This window comes from Micromesistius poutassou (assembly GCF_964030765.1).
Source record: "Micromesistius poutassou genome assembly, chromosome: 4".
Lineage (NCBI taxonomy): Eukaryota > Metazoa > Chordata > Actinopteri > Gadiformes > Gadidae > Micromesistius > Micromesistius poutassou.
In genome coordinates this window covers 13,355,554-13,371,830 of record NC_140274.1, presented here as the reverse complement: position 1 = coordinate 13,371,830, position 16,277 = coordinate 13,355,554, and the positions used below count along the sequence as shown (strand labels likewise).

Genomic DNA, 16,277 nt, shown 5'->3' with positions numbered 1-16,277 from the left:
TCACAACAGTCCGTTTCCAAGGAGACTACTAGGGGACTGTAGGAACCTTTTCTGGGAATTGTAGTCCATTTGATGCGTTTACGGTCCAACCTAAAAGCCATTATGTTCACTATAAAGTAGATAATTATATTGAGTTCCTTGGTTTTTTACGTAAATAAGTTGTTGTCATTGTAGGAATTTAATGGGTTGGGTTTCAAATATTTCACAAAAAACGAAATAATTATCAGAACCTTGTAGTAAAAAAACAGTGTGAAAATAAATAAACTGTAAAGTACAACATTATTTATATTTATAAACATGAAACGTGATATTTTACTGGTAATCTGAAAACCATTTTATAAACCCCAAAAAAGTAGGGTGGCGGAAGTATGAGGCATCTGGAACGCACCATGAGCTATGACGTGTTAAGTTTTAAGCAATCTGATTGGTTTATTCAATGCGTTCCACTCTTTTGAATCTTGTTTAGGCATACTAGGTTTCGACGGTGGTTTTGACACACGTACGTCTTGCTTTTCAATGTGATAAAAAGGATAGCTTCTAACTAAGGTAAGGTACGCTTAACAATGTTATCTTAATATATACATATTATAAACTGAGATTGAAAGATTTTCCTTGCGTGGTAGAATATTTAACGTTAGAATTAACAATAGTGAACTGTCTAGACATGAAACGATTGACCCTGATTTCTTGGCCTGTTTATTTTAAAACAACTTTTATATAAGTTTAACCGTTTGCTTCACATACCGTATCGGACATTGACTTTGCACGTATCTGACTGCCAGGTTGTACACGTTTTGCAAGCAACCAAAATGGCTAACGTGGGAGTGGAAGCCCTGTTGACCTGGGTACGTTGTTTATGTCCGTTTTATTTTTTTTCATTGTTTGAAACCTGAACCAATTACGCATATGTTTAGCTAAATCAATTTATTATCACATTGTGCAGTTGAACAGCCTAGAGTTGACTGGGCAGCCTCTCCATATCGACGATTTGAAAGATGGGACTTACTTGTTAAAAGTAATTAATACATTGTAAGTACTCTTCCAATACTATGTTCTGAATTCTCTGCGGTGTCAACCAGACACACTCAAAAGATGTAATAACTTTAAATAATAAATCATTTCTCTACCTTTTCTATCTAAGGAAAAATGAACAGGACCTATACTTGGACCTTCCAGTGGAGGAACGGTTTAGCCAAATTACCCGCTTCTTGGAGGGTAAGTTTATATTTACGAAAGGGGTTTCCTCTGCACCGCTCTTGCTTTTGTGTTTCTGTCACTTTTGATCTGTAAATACTTATTTTCCCTTCATGTTAGGAGACTGCAGGTTACGTGTTGGCATAGGAGCTACTCTTTCCAGTCACATTGCAAATGGCATCAATCTGACGGTAGAAATATCAAAGGTATTGTTGTTCATGCAACTCTGTGTGCATTAATTGCATTGTCTTGTTGCAAGCTCATGTGTGCAACAGCCTTAAAGGTGACATATTATACCACCAGGTGTGAGTGTGATTAGCCGTTACAAGCTGTTTTTAAAATGTGCTGCTTCTGACATCACAGGTGGGCGTGTCCACCTAATGGCTAATCACACTCACACCTTGTGGTATAATATGTCCCCTTTAATGGGATGTTGGCTATATTGTTCACACCAATTTCACACATGTCAACATTAATTATTAGTTATTAGTTAAATATCGACACAAGAGGTGTGCCACCAAATTACTCATGCATGACAATTTTGACCTACATACTCCATTACGTCTCCTTCAGGTGCTTTTATTGCTGGTATACTATGACATGATGAACAACCGCAGTACTCTTAACAAGATGGAGTTGAAGGTGGAGGTGAGACTATCTTTCTTATCAATCGTTTTTTTCTGCTGCTGACAAAGTGTAGGGAAAACCAATTGGTTCCTGTCTGATTTTATTTCTTCCTCGCTTTAGGGTGAGATTGCAAGCCTCACAGACCGCTTTATTCTGGAAACAGATGACTGTGTCTACCTGAGCAGTGGGCTTGAGGCCTATCTGGGGAGAAAATGTAAGTCACATATGGATCATATCAGGAATATTCTGTTAAATCAGAGTTATGATTTGTAATGAATACTTACACTTAAATGTGGACCATATGACTTAACAAGTCAGATGACTTGGAGAGTTATTGTGAGTTTAATGCCACCCCTGTCTGTCTTCATCAACCACAGATGTTCCTTACTTGTTTGTTCAAACCGGGGAATCAGACTCTTCTTCCCCCTCAACCCAATCGTCCAGCTCCTGGAAATCTGATGACTCTCCTGTATTCCATCGCTCCCAGAAAGTCAAGTTTGTTGATCTGCACACTGTAGCTTCCCCGGTTGCCAGGTACTCCTTGCCATGGCCTTGTTCTATGCGTATTTATTTTTATATAAGAAGTTTGTATGTCAATATATTTCATTGCATCACTAAAATCACACTGTTTTATACTGAGTGTGTGTTGACTGAATGCACCTTTTGTGCCATTTGATTATTTTTGCAGCATGTCTCCCCTGCAAGAAGTCATGAACACGCCTCGTTTCAAATTGAGGAAGATGCAGACACAGATGATCCAGGAGCGGGAATACAAGGATGGCTTGACGAGGGAGTTGAGCAGCTTGTTGGCCCAGATCGCACAAAAAGGTATAAAATGATCCATCTACATATTTTCTTCTGTTTGGAATTGTGTGGTTTATCGATTGTGTATTAGTTTTATTGTGTATTAATTGTCTTTATCCAGAGGGACATGCAAGCCTCGCTTGTAAGTCCTCAATGATAAAAGCGTCTGCTAAATGTAATGCATTCTGGAAATTGAAGTATGAGTATGGTTTGAAAATGAGTCTTCTATGTTACAAACCGCTTTTGATCAGTCTGGCAATACATTTAAAAAAATTGGCTGAGGAAAAATGTTAAATTCCTTGAATAGCCAGTGCAACTACATATTTGCTCTCACTCCCCACTTTAAAATATTTGTGAAAGAATCTCTGAATGATTCATTGAAAGTTTTGAAACCATAAATATCCATCATTACAAATATGGACACGCCAGCATCTTGAGGATTATTCCTCTTGGGTTCTACGCAACACTGTTCACCAATTGCCATCTCTCTATTTTTGTGCCTTTTCTACCCCAGAGTAACTTTTTTGTTTTTCTTTTATACAGAAACCGAAATCAGCCAGTTAAAGTATCAACTGGACAAGATTAAGGAAAATCAAAGTGTGCAAGACCAAGTGGTCAGCGACCAAATAAATGAACTGGAAACCAAAAATGAGTCGTAAGCACTTCAAATTCTCATCAACAATAAACAACTAATTCCTGGATGGTATTTACGTAAAGCTGACATAGATATTTACCAAGATGCATGATACTAAAAGTCAAGGCATGCTGTGATCACAGAACATTCTTTAGCTTGTATGACACCGCTTTCTTTGGTAACATTTTAGTAACTTAAAACACCCAAGGTATGTTTGCATGCTGAGTACATCCTGATCTTAACTAAATGTCAATGTGTGTGCTAACTAGAACATAATGGGTGTCCTTTTAGGTTGCAAAGACGTCTTCATGAGTTGGCAAAGCAAAACCATGATTTAAAGTCTGACACCATCCATATGGAACGTAAAGTGGACCAGCTTACAGAAGAGAATGGAAATCTCTCAGTCCAGGTAATGATACTTTGTACCCCAACAGTTTTTTCTAATTGTTTAACTTTTTTTATTAATATATATTTAATTCACCCCAAAAAAATATAGATTGAAATTGCTGTGGTTGAGCTGCAAATAGTTCTAACCCTTTTTTATGGTAGTAGACTTCCATAGACCACTGCAAAACTATTTTTTTTACTGTCATCCTGCTGTGCTTATCCAAATGTATTGCTATGATGTACTAACAGTGCAGTTTTTAGCAGACATCTTGAGCAATCAAACTTGCATCACAATGTAAAATGCGGGCCTGGAAGCTTTGTTTTAACATTTTCAAAAATGTATCTCTGTTGTCAGGTGCGAGAGATAAATTTAAAACTGGCAACCTCTGAAGCTGAATTGGAGAGGCTGATGGCAAACCAGGCTACTGTTGAGAAGGAGCTGCAGAGCCAAAACTGCCACCTACAGGCCAAACTGAGCCAAGCCACTGCCCAGGAGGTCAGCACTAGTGGATGCGTCAGACTGCCAATACGATAAAAGCCCTTCTTGCTGAGATGGCATTTATATATTTACAAATTGAAGCTATTTTATCTCTACATTTTCATAATGTTATTTATGTAAAACTAAATAATGGTTATATAATGGTAAATAATGGTTTGCCCCGGCATGATCTTGTGCAAATACAATATTTTGTTTGCGTCTTTATTCTATCATCCTTCTTGTTTTATTCGTAGGACTTCCAGTATGAACAAATTCAAATCCTCCAAGGCAAGATCTCGTCTTTGGAGGAGGAGCTGAGCCGAATCAGCGTAGAAGAGGAGGGAGAGAACATGGGGCCAGTCATGCAGGTCAGGGGAGATGCTACTATGGATATTTTTTATATTTTTCATTTGTCATAATTGTCATAATTTGTTGAATTCCACCTATTATATTTTGTATACTTCACTACTAAAGAGAAAAGTCCAGGATATTTTTTTATAGGAAGGATAGTTGTTAACCAATTATACTTTCTTACAACAGAGGGCAGAACTGGAGAATGAAATCACAGATCTAAAAGATCAGTTGGAGATCGCAACGGGGTCTCTAAAAGAGGCTGAACAGCTGGTTCAGGATAAAGAAGTCAAGCTAGCACAATACCAAGAGGACATCACTCTGCATAAAGAGCTTCTTAAACAACAGGTGGCTAAAAGTGAAAACGAGATACAAGCTAAACAGGAACTAGTCGACCAAATGCAGAAGGAAATTGCTGAGCAAAGACACATTCTACAACAGGAAAAGTACAATCTCCAGCTTCAAGTCGACGGCATTAGTGCCCTACTTAAGAAGAGCCAAGAAAATGCTCAACTCAAAGAAGAGCAGATGCTTCAGAAGAACACTAGCCATGACACAGCTCTTGACCAGCAGAAGACATTTTATGAGGACCAGATAGGCCGACTGAAGGAGGAGATCCATCAAAAACAGGAGATGGTAGACCTACTGATGGACCGCACTGAAAAGGTAGAACTGCTAAATCAGGAGATTCAGACATTGAGGACCGAGGTGGAGACACTAACCTTCTCGCTAAAGAAAGCAGAGGAGTATTTGCAGACTCAGGAAGACCTGTTGGCAAAACAACAACTTGACAGCCTGACAATCCAAGAGACTCTGCAAAATAAGATAACAATGTTTCAGGAAGAAGTACATGGTTTGTGGGTTGAGGAAGTTGCTCTTCAGGCAGACGTTAAATTGGCTAAGGAAACTATTCAGGCCAAAGAAGACATGTTAGTTAACTTGCAGATGGAGAGCTCTCAACAAACAGACATTCTTAAAGGAAAAATGCATTGTTTGGAGGGCCAACTAAAAACCATAACCACTACTCTAAGTAATGCCAAACAGGAACTTAAAACTCAACAAGACATGTGCAATCTTCACCAACAAAAGCATGCACAGCAAATGGAAGAACTGCAAAAACAGATGTTTGCCTCTAAAGAAGAAATTGAGAGATTAATTCAGGAGATCATCCAAAAAGAGCAACAGCTGACCGAGGTGAAGGAGGAGACCACCGAACATTCTGAAGGATTGCAGCAGGAGATCAACAGTCTGATGAGTCAAGTGAACAATGTGACCGACTCTCTCAGGAAGGCTGAAGAAAAGTTACAGGATCGGGAGACTTTGCTCACCCAGCGAGAGCAGGAGAGTGCTCATCAGAAAGGGCTTCTAATGAAACAAGTATCTGCTTGTGAGGAGGAGGTTGAGAAGATGAAACAGGAGATCAAAACCAAAGAGGAACAGCTTACCTTACTTGGGCTAAATGGCTCTGAGCAATCTGCATTACTACAGCAGGAGATCCAAGGTTTAAATAGCCAAGTGGAGAGCCTCTCCTCCTCACTGAAGCAGACTGAGAAGGAGGTGCTAGGTCAGAAACATCAGTTGAGTAAGCAGGAGCTGGAAAGCACTAAACAGATGGAGGCACTTCAACAGCTCAACCTTGTATCGGAGGAAAACATCAGACTGCTAAAGGAAGAGATCCAAACAAAGGAGACACTTCTTAATGAGATTAGGTTAGAGAGCTCCAAGCAATCAGAAAACCTGGCCAATGAGATTCAAAATCTAACTCTTGAGATGGACAACACTAAAGAATCTCTTAAAATGGCATCAGACGAGGTTGAAGCCAAGGAAGACTTGCTAGCAAACCTGAGGCAGGAGAGGGATCAACATAAAACAACGATGGAGGTCTGTGAAGAGCAGAAGGCTCTACTTAAGCAGGAAATCCTTCTGAAAGAGCAACAGCTGATAGAGGTGAAGAAGGAGACCTCAGAACATTCTGGAGGGTTGCAGCAGGAGATCAACAGTCTAATGAGTCAAGTGAACAATGTGACCGACTCTCTCAGGAAGGCTGAAGAAAAGTTACAGGATCGGGAGACTCTGCTCACCCAGCAAGAGCAGGAGAGTGCTCATCAGAAAGGGCTTCTAATGAAACAAGTATCTGCTTGTGAGGAGGAGGTTGAGAAGATGAAACAGGAGATCAAAACCAAAGAGGAACAGCTTACCTTACTTGGGCTAAATGGCTCTGAGCAATCTGCATTACTACAGCAGGAGATCCAAGGTTTAAATAGCCAAGTGGAGAGCCTCTCCTCCTCACTGAAGCAGACTGAGAAGGAGGTGCTAGGTCAGAAACATCAGTTGAGTAAGCAGGAGCTGGAAAGCACTAAACAGATGGAGGCACTTCAACAGCTCAACCTTGTATCGGAGGAAAACATCAGACTGCTGAAGGAAGAGATCCAAACAAAGGAGACACTTCTTAATGAGATTAGGTTAGAGAGCTCCAAGCAATCAGAAAACCTGGCCAATGAGATTCAAAATCTAACTCTTGAGATGGACAACACTAAAGAATCTCTTAAAATGGCATCAGACGAGGTTGAAGCCAAGGAAGACTTGCTAGCAAACCTGAGGCAGGAGAGGGATCAACATAAAACAACGATGGAGGTCTGTGAAGAGCAGAAGGCTCTACTTAAGCAGGAAATCCTTCTGAAAGAGCAACAGCTGATAGAGGTGAAGAAGGAGACCTCAGAACATTCTGGAGGGTTGCAGCAGGAGATCAACAGTCTAATGAGTCAAGTGAACAATGTGACCAACTCTCTCAGGAAGGCTGAAGAAAAGTTACAGGATCGGGAAACTCTGCTCACCCAGCAAGAGCAGGAGAGTGCTCATCAGAAAGGGCTTCTAATGAAACAAGTATCTGCTTGTGAGGAGGAGGTTGTGATGTTGAAACAGGAGATCAAATCCAAAGAGGAACAGCTAACCTTACTAGGGCTAAATGGCTCTGAGCAAACTGCCGTTCTACAGCAGCAGATCCAAGGTTTAACTAACCAAGTAGAGAGTCTCTCCTTCTCAATGAAAGAGGCAGAGAAGGACATTCAAACTAAAAAAGAACTATTGACCGAAGAACAGCAGGCAGGTATTCAACAGAGAGAAGTCTTACAAAAGCAAGTGGTAGCATCTCAAGAGGATGTTAAGAGATTAAATAAAGAGATCCAGACTAAAGAAGAGCAATTGTCCACTCAACAGAAACATTTCCAGGAGAAGTTGTTTGTATCTCAAGAGGACGTCCAGAGACTGAGGCAGGAGCTTGAGGCCAAGGAGGAAGAGGTGTGCACAAAAGAAAAGTTGCATGCCAAGAGTCAAGAAGAGCATGTCCAACAGAAGATGCTGTTGCAGGAACAGAATGACTCGTCTCTGGGTGAGATTCAAAAAGTCCAGGAAGCTCTCCGTAGGAGTGAAGACCTCCTCAATCAGGTTACAGAAAAGAACCATAGTCATCAGAATGAGTTGTCTTCCATGCTCTCCATCTCTGCTGATAAGGATAAACAGCTCAGTGATCTGAGGAAGGAAGTCGCTGTCCAAATTGACCTACAAGGAAAAGCTAAAACTGAACTTCAAGCCAAAGAATGTTTACTGGCTGAGGTACAGGAAGAAGTGCAGAATCTCAAAGTTAAAATAATCACGATTAATGACTCTGTACAGAAGGCAGAGGACATGGCTCTGGCCAAAGAGCAGTTAATGATTAACTGTCAGCAGGAGAGCGCTCAGCAGGTAGACCTCCTGAAGCAACAACTGGAATCAGTCAACCTCTATCTCGACCATAGCAAAGAGGCAGTAGCCACAGGTTTTCGGCAGAAAGCAGAGCTGCAGGCGACCACCCTCATAGAAAAGGAGATCCTCATCCACGAGACGGAGGCCCTCCAAAGCCGATTGCTCCAGGCTGAGCAGTGTCAAAAGACTCTTGAGAAAGAACTTGAGGTCCAAAGTCTAGAGAAGGATCATCTTGTGCGGGCCAAGCTGTCCATGAAGCAAGAAAACGAGGCCTGCCATAAGTTGGAGTCTTCACTGCAGCAGGAGCTGGCCTCGCTAAGAAACGACAAGGAGAGACTTGTGGAGGAAATAAATAATGCTTTGAAATGGGAGAAATTGGTTAAAGGCCTGCAGGAACAGCTCACCACTCAATCTGAAGCTGCAAAACACTACAAGACTCAGGTACGTGGCATATATATATATATATATATATATCTTTTTTTTTTTTTTCTTTGTTCTTCCTTCATTTTTTCTTCTCTACAGTAGCTTGAAAATCTAACCTTTTTATATGCATCATGTTATCTTCAAGATGGAGAATGCCATGAATCACTACAAAGCAAAGAAGCAGCTTCTCCAGGATAGTCAGGAGCACGTGGCAGAAATTCAGCGCTCCCTGGATGTCAAAGAGAATATTGCCACGGAGTTGAAGCTGCTTCAGCTCGACCTTGACACCGTCCAATCCAATGAGAAGAAGCTCTTAAGCCGAGTCACCAGTTTGGAAGCACAGGTTGGTACCTTTTTGGAATAAGCATTTCAGTGAGTAAACTAACAGAATTTGATATTGGGAAAATACGTGGACACTGAAAATGCTGTTATTTGTTTTGTGCCCAATACTTTTGGTCATTAATTATTATTTGCTACCGCTGAACACTAATTAATTGTACACAACGATAAGTTTAAAGTACATGATTCATGTGTGAAAGCAAGCAATACATTGCTTACTGGTAATTCTTGTAATTCTGGAGGCATTTGTCTAGCAAGCATCCAATAGACAGCAAATGTCAAAATCAAAAGCAACATGATGGCAATGGGTCTTCTATGTTCTATGACTATGTCTCCAATTTACTTTACATACATCTAGTTCCACTCACCTTTTTAATGTAATGGTTTTAAGAAGTACCAGCCTGGCTGGTTTTAAAATGTTTACACACCATGATTTTCTTTGACACATTCATTTATGTTTGCTCATCTTTGTATCAGCTGGCTTTTGCAGACGGCCAACTGCGGGAGCATAACAAGATGCGGAGGGACGGAGGAAGGCTCCAGGACTTTTACTTCACAGAAACTGAGGAAAATTGGAAGATCCAGACTCGTAAGCTGAAAAAGGAGGAACACGACAGCTCTAACAGCCAGGGAGATGACACTCTGGAGGACTCTCTGAGCACCACAAGGTAAAACACCTCCCAGAGATCATCAGAAGGTCAATCCAGCTCCAGTTTCTGTTTGGAGAAACTGGCAAGCTGTTCAAGTCGACCTCCTCCCCTTACTAAATACTGTCAATGTCTTTTTAAAGGAGACCCTCTGCTCCGGGAGAGTCCAGCACTCCGCTGGTTCGGAGCTCGGAGCGCCTCGCCGGCAAGCGGCGTTCCCTGAGCGCTGATTCTCTGGAAAGCCTTTATTTCACACCCATGAACAACAAGCAGACAAACAGGTGGGCCGCACAAACTAGGAGGTCCCATGTTACCTTTTGTTTTTTTTATTGGTATATTGCTGCTACTGTAATTGTTTACAATCCTGAGTTACCAGGATTCATATTTATCATTTATTTGTGTGAAGCATTGTTTGATCTGTACCAGAGTCAACATGTAGTTGATATGAGCTATATATGTGCGTGAAATTGGTTTGAACATGACACTAGTATTTTTTTTGCTTGCGTGGGGATCTTGATGTTAATGTGTTTCTCTGGCTCAAGGACAAAGCGCCATATGGACAACAGCCTTACTTCCCTGGCTGAGCTCCCGGATTCCACCCTAAAGAATCCCCCCTCCTCGGTCAAACGGCGCCGGACCACCCAGGTTATCAACATCACTATGAGCAAGGTGGAGGGAAACTCACAAAGCACAAATACAATCACCCAGGTGTTTTATTCCCTTCTAATGTGTTGCCTTTTGCTAAATCATGCACGTCTTTTGGTGTGGGAGCTCCATTTATTAATTTGTTGGTGCACAAACACTGTAGGTGAATAGACACTGTATGAAGGGCCCATCGTGTCTAACCCTAGCCCTTGAGATTGGACATAACTTTCCTACAAAGATGGATAACAGCCACAGCTGGTTGGCTCATGACATGATGGCTTCTACATCACAAAATAGATGGATGAGCACTTATACACTAAACACTTAGGGGAACTTGATTTGCAGAATTACGGTGTGATCACATGAGACGCGTTTAATGCGACCCACTCCATCGTTTTCCTCTCGGGAAAGCAGCACTGCAATTTCCGGGGGGGGGGGGCCAACGGCTGACCCTGCGACATGTTCTCGTAGTGGAGACTCGCTTTGACATTTAAAAACTTTGACCCGGCGTGCCGAATGACATAACTTGCTAACCAATAGATTTGAGGTTCTCTCAAAAAGCAATGTTTAAAACTAGTTGAATTTGTGTGTGTGGTTTGAACTTGAGAACACAACGCCCGATTTGGCGACGGGAACGATGTCTTTGCGTGCCTCAAGTGAACGCAACTTGACTCAAAGTCGAGCAAACTCAAAATGTCCCCTCCCTAGTGTTCTTGTCTCACATCAATGTTGACCGCTTGTCCCGTCCACAGAAAACTCCTGGACGTGGAGGGTCTGACAACGACCACCACGGTGATGACCAAGACTCTTTCTTCAGCCTGGCATCCGCGCGCTCCCATCCCAACCTCTCCAACAGCCACGCAGCCAGGCCTGTCTCCATGGAGCTGTCCGGCAAGACGGCCGCCACCAGTGACCAGCTGCTCAGTCTGCCCGGTTACAGGCGAAGCACCACCAGCACCACTGCGCCGACACGCAGTGAGTTATTACTATATACACATCTTTGGGTTACTTCAGCCTGTGGTTCTGTTCCTGGTTTATGGTCAGGGGTTGGTTGTGTTTGCATATTTTACAAATGCAAGATTTTGGAATTTGATAAATGTTGGTGTAGTAAAAGTCCATCCACATGGTTCTTATAAGTTTATTCATTTGCGTGCGTGTTTTCCAGGCACAAGTACATTCTGTGTGGGAGCTGAGAACGAGCCTGAAAATGGCCCAGATGATTGGATGAGGATCGCTGAGCTCCAGTCCAGGAACAAGGCTTGCCTTCCCCACCTGAAGAGCAGCTACCCGCTGGAATCCAGAGTATGTTAATACATCACATTGAGCTGGTCGATCAGTGCCCTGTATTGGGGAAAATGACCTATAATCCGAGGCCTATCTAGCTAACCTTTTGACCCGGTGTCTTCCTTCAGCCAAGCATTGGACCCGAGTTCATCATCACGGATGACGACCTGCGCATGGGCGACCCCAGCGACACCATCCGCCGGGCCACCTTGATGCCCGGCCAGATGCTGGACTCCCTCTCCTCCCACCGCCTGTCCTACATGGTTGGGCAGACGGGCACCGCTGGCCCCCGTGCCCACCGCCACTCCCTGATGCCGGGCCAGCTCCCAGCACGCACCCACTCCTCCTCACTGCAACAGTACCCACTTTCTCCTGAGGTGTGTGTTTTGTGATTTGTACTGGGGACACATTACACCTGATTCTCTTGGATGCTTATAATATTCGTTATTAATAAGAATTGGAGATTAGCAAGGTCTAGTTTTATACATGTCACTGTTTTTTTTATTTATTTATGTATTATTCTACAGGACAATATGATTATTGAACTATTCTTCTTTCTATATCTATGTTTTCAGGCGAAGGCCAGCTGCTTCCCCCGCCCTCTTACTCCAAAATACAAGAACAGCAACATGGCCTCCTCAAGCACACAAATCCGCACGGCCCTCAGCCCGGTAAGACTCACTCACATACTTTGACTCTACTTGGAGTCTGTGGAAAGGCGCACACACACCACAGCATCCTGGAATGAGCCCAAATTAAATCAGACATGTTTTATTGAAACATGACAATACTTCTCTTAGTATATTGTGCTGGAAAACTCAATGTCCAATGAAGTTATGTTCTACACACACACAGAATGGTAACTAAGCAGCATGCATATCCTGGATCAAACCTTGAAAAGTGTGGGTTCATCGTGGCAAACCTTGGTCTTGCATACTTATAGCTTTAGTATATTAGATATGCAATCCTTTGCTCCAGTGATGGTCTCTACAATAACTTTGTCTCTCCTGCTCTCTGTGTCTCAGATCCAAAGAAGGGAGTCCATGGTGTTCACCATCGACAACACCCCCAAGAAGAACAGCTATCTGCAGAAGGGATTGAACCGGCTGCGCAGCTCCACGCGCAAGTCCCCCAGCAAGGGCCTGAAGAAGTCGCCCGCCCAGCACGCCTCTGGCAGGTCCCCCGGTAACCAGGGGGCCGCAGTGGGAGTTGCCGTGGCAAGACGCGGCAACACCAGGGCATTGCCTCAGGGGGTGGCGGCGGCACCGGCGGCAGCCAAAGGACAGAGGAGGTCCCCGCGCACCAGCGCCAAAACCACGTCCAAGTCCCCGCGCACCAGCGCCAAAACCACGACCAATTCCCAGTTACTGACCGCCAGTGCCCGCAAGGTGAGAACGACACACTGGGGTCACGGGTGAATGCAAATGGACACATCACATGGCATCACAACCTCCTGAGGTGTCTTCTGCTTTTACGATTGTCTTAAACATGAAATGATCACCCGATTTGCACTTTACTTTCTCGATGTTTTTAACAATTTATGTTTCACTCTACAGATGATGAGCAGAATGAAGGTCTGAAGAGGTATCGGGAACAATTTTTTTTTTTGTATTCTACTCAAATGATGGAATTTTATTATTTTATTTTATCCAAATCAATTTGTTGTCTATCAATCTGTTGTCTGTCAACAATGTGGTGGATTTCACGGAGTTGTGATATTCTTCAGGGATTCTAGTATCTGCATTGGACTCTCTGTATTATATTTATATGTTTGTTGGTGATCATTTAGTAGCAATTTCGGTTTTATTGATGATCCAAAAATTTTGTATACAAAAATGCTAATCGGTGGCATTTTTTTTCTATATAATTTCACTTTTTACATAAAATAAATGTTCCTTTGTAGCTTTGAGCATAGTTTTCAATTTCACATTTTGAAATTCCAAAATGAGGCGTCATATGGAATCTGATCATTTGTATTGTTACAATACAGGTAAATTAAATCATTTACAGAAGTTGCTTATCTTTTTTCTTCTTTTATTGTTTACATGCATTTAAAATGATGTTTAAGAGATTTCCAAAATTGCAATTCCTGAAGTCTGAAGGCCAATGGGCAGCAGATATGGTACGGCTATGTGCGGTGTTGTGCACCCATGTCGTGAAATGCATCCCTGTTGGAACAGACTTGCACCCATGTCAATCAGTGCTCCAATGTCCAAGATGCCAGACGGTTTCTGTGCGGTTTGTTGACATTGTTACATACCATTTCATGGGAAATTATTAGGGCTGTCAAAAGATTAATTTCTTTGATCGTGATCAATCTCATAGTATTGGTGAGTTAACTCGTGATTAATCACACTTTTAAAATTCTATTTTAAAATAGAATATAATTTTTTTCTATTTTTTTTTATAATTCTATATTCTATCCACTCCAATTTAAGTTAAATGAGATTATCAGTTATTTTACTTGCCGGTGTTCGATTCTTCTCTTTCATGTTTCCAAAAGAATAGCATAACTTCAGCATGAATTGTTAGTGCATATATTTTTGTATTCAGCAATGGGTCACAATATGCCGAACTTCCTTCCAGCATCCATGTATTTTCTCAGAGTTAACTTAAAACTTGAATGTGATGAGATCAAGTGGTGGTCTAGCATATTTTCTGCAGCTTTGACAAATATGTGTAATAGTAGGGATAAAAACAGCTCCTCATTAGGGTTGATTATGGATCTGTAGGTATGCCCATAATTAATGTCATGGGAAACACCGCCCTGTGGTGTTCACCCCTTCTATTACACCTTTAGATGTAGTAGCTGTACAACATTGACCACAAAACAAAATGTGGACACTTGTATGGCATTTTCACATGTTTTACAATAGCGAAGATTGAGGTTCATTATTTTTTTTCTCCTAACAATTTAAATCTGCAATGGCCAATGCTCAATTGATGAGATTTTCAGGAGGCTCTTAGTTGTGGTCTGTCACTCCAGTTATACACAAATCAACTGTCCCCATAAGATTTAAAGTAGAACTAAGCAATGTACTTCAGACTATAAATCAAACTGATATAGTGAATCGTTAACGATGAGAAAACGGTCAAGTGCCCTATTGACTTGTTGGCCAACCTATCAAAACAAGTTTAAACTTTGCCTCTGGTCTGAGTAAACATTAGAGTGGCATCTGGACGCAATTGGATCAGCCTAAATCCCATCATAGCAATGAAATTGGTAACGCAGCACTAGGCAACAATTATCTTTAAACCGACGACCTGTTTTGCAGCCAAGAAGAGCTGTGCTTGTGTACCATCCACATGTTTGTGAACCAGTGTGCCCCACAGTCACTAGTGGAGTTTAACAGATCCTGCATTTTGCCAGTGCCCCAAAGGACCAACTACCGATACCCCCGTCCCCATTTTTGGGGGATTTATATTTTTGGGAGCTCTGAAAAAAATTAATGGGATATAAATACTATATCTGGAAAAGGATATTCATGAATTTTAACCAATTCTACTAATTTAATCTGTAAATTGCTTAAATTGGCAGATATCCATGTTTTCTGAGCCCGATTGCCTCCATTTCAATGCATTTCATATCATGAACTCCAAGAGAGGGACCAACTGATTATAGTGATTTGATTAAAGTTAGCGGTAGAAACAGTAGTTACTGTTACTTGTTATTGAATCAACCACTGACATATAGAGGCAATCTTAGGTGACGAACACATGCAGCATTATACACCTTTCAGTTTGGAAGAGGAACGGGCCTCGACAACATATCCTTGCACAAAGGCCTATTATATTTACTCATGGTAAGGTAATAAAGATGATATGGTTAATGTGAAGTCAATTATAAGATGCATATTTCTACAGCCAATGATTGTTTTTGTGTTTTTGTGTTTTTAACATTTTTTGTCATACTGTAGCACAGTTCTCTTGATTTCTTCCAAGATTGGAAGCACCACCGCATTATTCTCTCTCTCTCAAAAATCCAAAACAATGTATCACCCCTCCTGGCAATTATGCTGCATGTACTCTGTGATCTTGCCTTCCATTTATAGCTGTTTTACCACATGTTGGATGATATAGGAAAACAAACGGTTTTACAGTAACTGAAATAAAGCCATTAACATTATGAATAGTTCTCGGAACAACAAAGACAACATCTGTCTCACACAGGTAGGTAATGAGAGAGTGATACCGAGCTGAGCGGGTTGTTTGTGCTTTTGATCAGACAATGTGCTAGTTGCACTTCAGATCAGCTGATGGCACCCTGGCAACCGACCAACAAACCTCTAAATCCAATGTGGAGTTCTGATAACGCCCCGTGTGATTGCTGACACTGTGATTTTGGACCTGTTTCTGTGGCCAGTTGATAGGGAGTGCTGGACCAGCGAACCGTCATACGGGTCATTTTTGGGTGATATTGACAAACAACCTATTCCGTTGTTTAGGTTGGAGAACACGTTGCGTGTCACATTTTACTTCCTTACTGGGACATGTTAGGTTTTATTGTATGTATTTTAAAACGCACACACATAGCTGGTGCCTTGGTGCATTGGTAGGTTTGCATTGTATTTCAGACTAGCCTTCAGTAGGTAAGGGGTGTTTGGCTAGAGCAATACGAGATTCTTTCTATTCCAGTAACATAATTCCTGCAGCATACAAAATAAATAAAGCAGACTAACCATTGTCTACCTATGACATGTTTTGCACCATCCTTTCCTTTGAA

The 16,277-nt window shown here is 41.8% G+C and overlaps 1 protein-coding gene across 2 annotated transcripts; it reads left to right on the top strand.

Moving 5' to 3' along the window:
- Positions 1 to 467: 467 nt before the first annotated feature.
- Positions 468 to 13,503, top strand: LOC311342076 (uncharacterized protein). Of its 2 annotated transcripts, none has more exons than XM_084466909.1 (24): positions 468 to 546; positions 783 to 845; positions 944 to 1,029; positions 1,142 to 1,215; positions 1,315 to 1,400; positions 1,768 to 1,842; positions 1,942 to 2,035; positions 2,199 to 2,355; positions 2,510 to 2,649; positions 3,169 to 3,280; positions 3,551 to 3,668; positions 4,002 to 4,142; positions 4,379 to 4,492; positions 4,665 to 8,657; positions 8,785 to 8,982; positions 9,456 to 9,646; positions 9,769 to 9,906; positions 10,168 to 10,294; positions 11,023 to 11,245; positions 11,436 to 11,572; positions 11,683 to 11,931; positions 12,130 to 12,225; positions 12,580 to 12,942; positions 13,111 to 13,503. In XM_084466909.1, the coding sequence occupies exons 2-24, from the start codon at positions 810 to 812 to the stop codon at positions 13,132 to 13,134; spliced, it is 6,972 nt and encodes a 2,323-aa protein (XP_084323035.1). In that variant the 5' UTR covers positions 468 to 546; positions 783 to 809; the 3' UTR covers positions 13,135 to 13,503. The 2 variants fall into 2 exon arrangements, with proteins under 2 accessions (XP_084323035.1, XP_084323034.1); XM_084466908.1 differs by having other exon boundaries at positions 10,168 to 10,333.
- Positions 13,504 to 16,277: the final 2,774 nt, after the last annotated feature.